Below are 6,257 nucleotides of genomic sequence, written 5' to 3' on the forward strand. Positions count from 1 at the left end.
TTTAAGATCTTAAATGGAAGTTCATCACTTTCTTGTTGAGAAGTCATATGCATAAGTTAATAGTATTGTATCACATCAGCATGCATTTTAATTCAAGAAAATAAAGAATAATTTTTATATGAACAAAAAGAAAACTAAAATTTCAAATCAACCATAAATGAAAGTTTAGTAATGGTTCTATATTACATCACATGATAAAATGAAACATGTCGCAAACAACTCTATATATGATGATGACGATACACCTTGACCAAATAAAAACATAGAAAGGACCTCAAATAAGAACTTTTGCAGTTCAATCTCATGAATAAGAACTCGCTTTCCACAGCTATCAAAGTGGTAGACAGATAAAACAAGTTTAGCCTATGAAACTATTATAATAAATACATGGTAATAAAGAATTGCAATTTTTCAAGTATGTTTAACGTACAGTAACAAATAAGAAAAGGAAAAAATGGAAGGAATTTGGACCTTATCATAATAGCCGTACAAGCAGTACGAATCCAGTCAAGAGAATCAGTGAATACGATGGTAAGCTTGTTTTCGAGCCCCAACTTAGATCAGCTGAAGTGGAGGGTGGGAGTGCAGGGCACTCTAGACCTTCCTTCCCCTCCTTGCACTCGCTAGAGAAGAGACCAGGAGGGTATTTTCCATACAAGTTAATGTAACTGAACATGGTCGAAGCACAATCATTTGTTAAATCATTGAGATCTTCGACATAAGGGCAAGCAAATTCTTTCAAAGCTGAACAACAGAACTTGGGAGGGTATCGAGGCCCCTTGCACTTGCTTGTGATGATTGTGTAGTTCAAGAATTCAAAGTTCACTGGACAAGCTGCATAAATTGTGCAACGTTACATGATTAGATCAAGTTAGTTTTAGAGTAGCTTCAGAAAGTAGAAATCACTGGTAGGGCACAGATAATGTAAGCAAAAATACCACTACAAAGTTTTCAAACTTCTATTTGAAATCTGGAAAGGTTAAGCGTGATGAGTAATAAGCTAATATGATTATGACCACTAATAACAAGTGGGCATTTAGCAATCTAATGACTTTCCACACAAAATATGTAGTCATCAAATTCTAGCAATTTCAAAACAACATCAAGAGATCCTTTTCTCCTCCATGAAAGACAGAGGTATGCACCAAAAACTGCTCATTCCTCTTGAATACACTCATCTAAAAGATTATCAATTGTCATATGCTTAATATATGGACAAAAGAAATGGAACATAAAGGGAAACGTGGCAGATCTCTAATCAAAAGCTAAATAAATTATCGTTAGTTCTTTAATTTGTGTCCAAGAGAAAAACATCTATACACTTGGATAAAAACTGCACATAAACTAATTATTTCATTTTCTAAATGCACATGCACATAATATGAAGATTTCTGGGAAGAAAAGAAAAAAATTATTCAAATCTCAAAATAGTTCTTCTACAAACCTATGCTATGTAACACATCACTAATACAAAATTAAATTAAAAGCCAAAATCTAAACAAACAAGGCCGGCAGGAGGTATAGACAACAGAGACCATAGAATATAACTTTTTAAGAGGCTACTTTTTTTTATCTTCACATACGTATTAAGTGATAAAAAACAAAGAATATTAATTTCTTAATCAATTTAGTTAACCAAATGAATGTAACAAAATTACTATATTGGACTTACATTACCTTATAATATAAGTTATAACTGTACTTTATAATCCAATGTATAGATAGAACTTTTACAACATACAACTAGCTCAACTGACCAGATACGAAAATGTTAAAGCCATAATCCCAGATCATTCAACTAACGATTCAGTTGTTTTCTCATAAGAAAGTAATGAGACGCCAGATTTAGAATCTTCATCTTCAGCTGGCTTACCATATGATGAGAATCCAACAGTATTAAAACAGAATGAACATCAACTAATCTTTAGGAAGAAATCAAACAGTTAATACCCACAATTTTTGCAACTTTATGCAACATACTTTTTTTCCTCCGTTTTAATGTTATTGAATCAGAGCGTAAATCACGGACAGATCAACCCAATACGATAATAATGAAAATTAAAATTCAGTCACTATTTCGGCTGAATTTCCTTTTTACAGAACGGTCGTGAGTAGTGGAACAGGAAGAGAAAACAAGAGAATCAAATGGTCAAACTGAAACCAACAGAAGCGATATCTAGTAACCCCCAATTCCACACAACCACGAGAGAGAAGAAACACAGATCGGGAAGATCTTATAGAAAGAAAAGAAGCATAAATAAAATAGAGCTTTCAAAACCTAACAGCTGAAACATGCGTACAACTAAACTAAGCTAGACAAAGAAGTCAGAAAAAAGAAAAGAGAAAAAGATGTTAAAGAGAGGAAGGGGTGGAACCTTTTTTAGCCTGTAGGAGGTTCCGACCGATTGAAGGGTTGGATTCAAAGGCATGTCCTGGAAAACATAAAAAGGAGGGTCAAGGAGAGAAATAGAGAAGAAGAGGGAAAATAGAGAAAGTGGCGGTGATTTTGAATCTGGTGAAGTTACCTGAAATGAAAGCAGAGGAAGAAAAAGTGAAAAGCAGTGAGAGGAAGAAGAGAAGAAGCATTGTTAAGTTGAAGAAGGAACGGTGGGAGAGCATAATTCCGGCGAGAGAGAGAGAGAGAGAGGGAGGAGTTGGTTGTTTGATCTCCGACGAGAGGGCAAAGACAGGCTGTGGAATTGAATTTGTTCCACTTAGAATATGTTTTTGTATTTTTATTTTAATTCCTGCCCACGTCTGAATTGAAGAAAGAAATAATAGTGTTATTTGATTAATAAAAATACAAATATATAGATAGCATTTGATTTAGGCAAACACAACCAAGTGTATTTGGAATACAGCTGAGCTAAACGCGGAAACTGGGTTACCCTATCTACCAAACCGGGTCGGTTCAGCTCGGTTTACCCACTTTTTAAATATTAAATTTTTAAAAAGGAAAACAAAATACCCCATTTTAGATATTAATCTATCATAAAATAGGGCTATCAATTCCCATTTTTGGCTTTAAAAAAAGTTCATTTCATATTATTATCTTTTCATTCACGTTTTTACATTTTTATGACAGTTTTTTTTTTTTTTAATCAAACAATATACTAAAATAATTAGGAAAATTATAACAATTTTTTTTTAAAAAAAAGCAGCTCTTATCACCTCGTTTTTGTATATTGCAAATATAACAAACAATTAGATATATCATAGAACTATCATAGGGTTATTCGTTTTTAAATTTACTATTTTTGAAATTTAAAAAATGCAGTGACATGTCCTTGTTATCATAATCTTTTTACTCTTTTTGCAAACTTCCACAATAATTACATTCTATACAACATTTTAAAATTTGAACAAAAGCTAGATTCGATTATATATAATTACATAAATACCTTTGCAATTCCATGCGATTAACCTTCACACCTTTTCGTTTTCATCTGTTCTTCTTCTTTCCTCTAAGATTGATAGAGATAAAATACTTACTTTTTCTTTGATTCCATTCTAACGAATAATTCCAATACAATACAAATTAATTCAACACATATATTTGCATACGATCACAATTTATTCTAGATAGATAGTATCTATCACTATCTATAATAGTAACACTCCCAAATTAAGAAAATTTATAATTTAATTATTTTAATTTTATTTATGTTTGAGTTGTTATTGGGTGTTATTTTATTTGCAATTGAAGTTACGTGGCTCTGGTGGAATTGAGATTAATCAAGTGTGTGTCTATATATATATATATATGAGTATGTATATTTAGGGGCATTTTTAAAATAGTAAAATAAATTAAAATATTTACAAGCTATAACAAAATTTGGGATTCTATGACTAATAGTCTTCTATCACTATAGCATATCAATGACTATCAGCGATAGAATTTGCTATAGATTGTAAATAATTTGTAAAATCTAATATTTTTAAAATTCTCCTATATTTAATTAAGAATTTAAATTTTTGGTGGAAATATTATTGGTTATATATATATACAAGGGGTGTTTGTAAAAATAACAAAAAATTATGATAATAAGGCCCATGTCACCATATTTTCTAAATTGCAAAACTGGCAAATTTGAAAGTGGATAATCCTCTAATAGCCCTTTGATATGTCTAATTACTTGTCATATTTGTCATATTTGCAATATGCAAAAAGAAGGTGTTTTGAGTTTGTGAAGTGTTTGACAACTGATCACTACATCCTTTGTGGACTTAGAAGCACCGTGGTTTCTTTAAGAAGTTTGAATATAGTCTTTGTTATTATGTAGTTTTCTTGTTAAGGCTCATTCAATTTCCCATTTTAATCATTTCACTTAGAATTGTTGACCACTTGCATCTTAGAGTTATTTTGTTTCAAATTCTTGATTGCATATTTGTTGGTGCAAGTGCTGATAAGCAAATCAAGATTTGGGACGTATCTACTCGACAATGTAATATAACTATGCAACATCATACATACAAGGTAAGAATCTCAATTGTGTTGATACATTAATAACCTTAAAATTGGCTTATAGAATTGTACTGAAGGTGTAAATTGGTTTCTTGAATTGTTCTCTATCCCAATAGAGACGATTGACTTATAGAATTGGTTTCTTGAAAGGTTTAAAATTGGCTTATAGAATTGTACTAAAGGTCTAATTTGATCTCAATGTTAGCTTAATATTATTGCTTCATTTATTGACACAAAGGTCATCGTTCCAGTTTTGAATTTGGTTAAAGTTTGATTGATTTGTATATAAGGTCAATTAAGTATTTTATGCTTGAAATATATATTTTGATGGTACATATGTCATTTCAAAAGTATATTTACTATATTAATTCAATCTAAATGTTTTTTCAAGTGTGTTGTCTTGCGATAACAGTAAGCTTTAATGATGTGCAACTTTATTCATACTATCTTTTATTAGAAAAATGAAAGAAGACATAGAAATGAGCTCGATAACTTACAACATTCTTGTGGGTGGATTTGCCAAAATGAAAAATAGAGAGTATGTAATTATTATTAAATATGTGCATGCATAGGTTCATAAAATTTTCATTATATATATACATATATTTCTTTTGCATATATAACGTTATAAAATATGATCACGGACGTGTTGCACTCATAGAAGCATATAATCATTATGATGCTATTGTGGATGGAGCAAATGTTGGCCTCTATCAACATAATTTTGCAGATTCTGGATTTAATCTTTCTCATGTTGTAAAGTATATATTTTGGTCTTACATAGCCAGCCAAGCTAAGCGACTATAGAGATTTGTTTAGCATTTTATGAGAATGGTGATGCATTAAAGATTTGCTTTTATTGAAATCTTGATCCTTTTAATAAAGATGTAGCACTTCTTTTCACATGCTATCTGTCAATGCTCATCGTATATTAATTTCTAACACGCACATCCTATTACTTATAAATTGATGCATATGTTGCTTTTTATGCAAGGATCAAATTTATTTTGTAGATATTTATGTTTCTTTTTTTTTTTTGGTATAGCTATTTGAAGTGTTATGTGAAGCACAATATCTTCAGAATGTGATTGTTTTGGTTTTCGATTGAAAACAATCTTGGTAATTAATTGTTTTTAATCGTGTTTTATTTTATCTTTTAGTTAATTTTAGTAGTAAATGTTTTTGTTTTCTGTAGTTTAGTTTGAGTATTAGTCTGGTTTGATATATTTGTAGGTTGCACCTATTTTTCCATATTATTTGTCTTTGATCAATACCTAGCTAGTGGAGTCTCTTCTTTTTATGGGTTTCTTTATATTCCATGTTCTTTTACTATTTGGGATTTTCACCTTCCATACATGAAATTCATTTACTATTTTCATTTGAAAAGAAAAACGATCCAATAGGAGTTTGTAAGATTATTTATCATCTCCATTGTTTCAACTTTCTCTATAAAAACAATGTTGTTATTGATGGGTAAATTTATACAATTAAGAGTAAGAAGCCTCTAGACTAGCATTGCTAAATTGAACCTTCAAACTTTGCTTTTAAGTCAGAGTCGAGAATGGTATAATTATTCTTTAGTTGTATTCCTCTTTTTATTGTAGATCTTTGAAGAACCAAATCAGATTAATGGGTTGTTTGATAAAAGCTGATTTTCTTCTTTATTTTTGCAGCACTCTTTTAGGTTGTCATTTCAACCGTCTTCTTTGTTGCTGCTACATTATTTACTCTACTGAAACTTTGTGGTAATTTTTATTTTTTCACATTTAGGTTGCAATCTGTTTAGTTTGAT

General features: G+C 30.5%; 1 protein-coding gene across 1 annotated transcript; it reads right to left on the reverse strand.

The window, feature by feature from the left end:
• Positions 1–470: 470 nt before the first annotated feature.
• On the reverse strand, positions 471–2,775 carry LOC101217351 (GPI-anchored protein LLG1). The gene is made up of 3 exons (XM_004139714.3): positions 2,526–2,775; positions 2,376–2,432; positions 471–834 (listed from the first exon to the last, which is right to left on the reverse strand). The coding sequence occupies exons 1-3, from the start codon at positions 2,617–2,619 to the stop codon at positions 476–478; spliced, it is 510 nt and encodes a 169-aa protein (XP_004139762.1). The 5' UTR covers positions 2,620–2,775; the 3' UTR covers positions 471–475.
• Between the last annotated feature and the right edge of the window lie 3,482 nt (positions 2,776–6,257).

Source organism: Cucumis sativus, chromosome 7 (assembly GCF_000004075.3).
Source record: "Cucumis sativus cultivar 9930 chromosome 7, Cucumber_9930_V3, whole genome shotgun sequence".
In the NCBI taxonomy this organism is placed as follows: domain Eukaryota; kingdom Viridiplantae; phylum Streptophyta; class Magnoliopsida; order Cucurbitales; family Cucurbitaceae; genus Cucumis; species Cucumis sativus.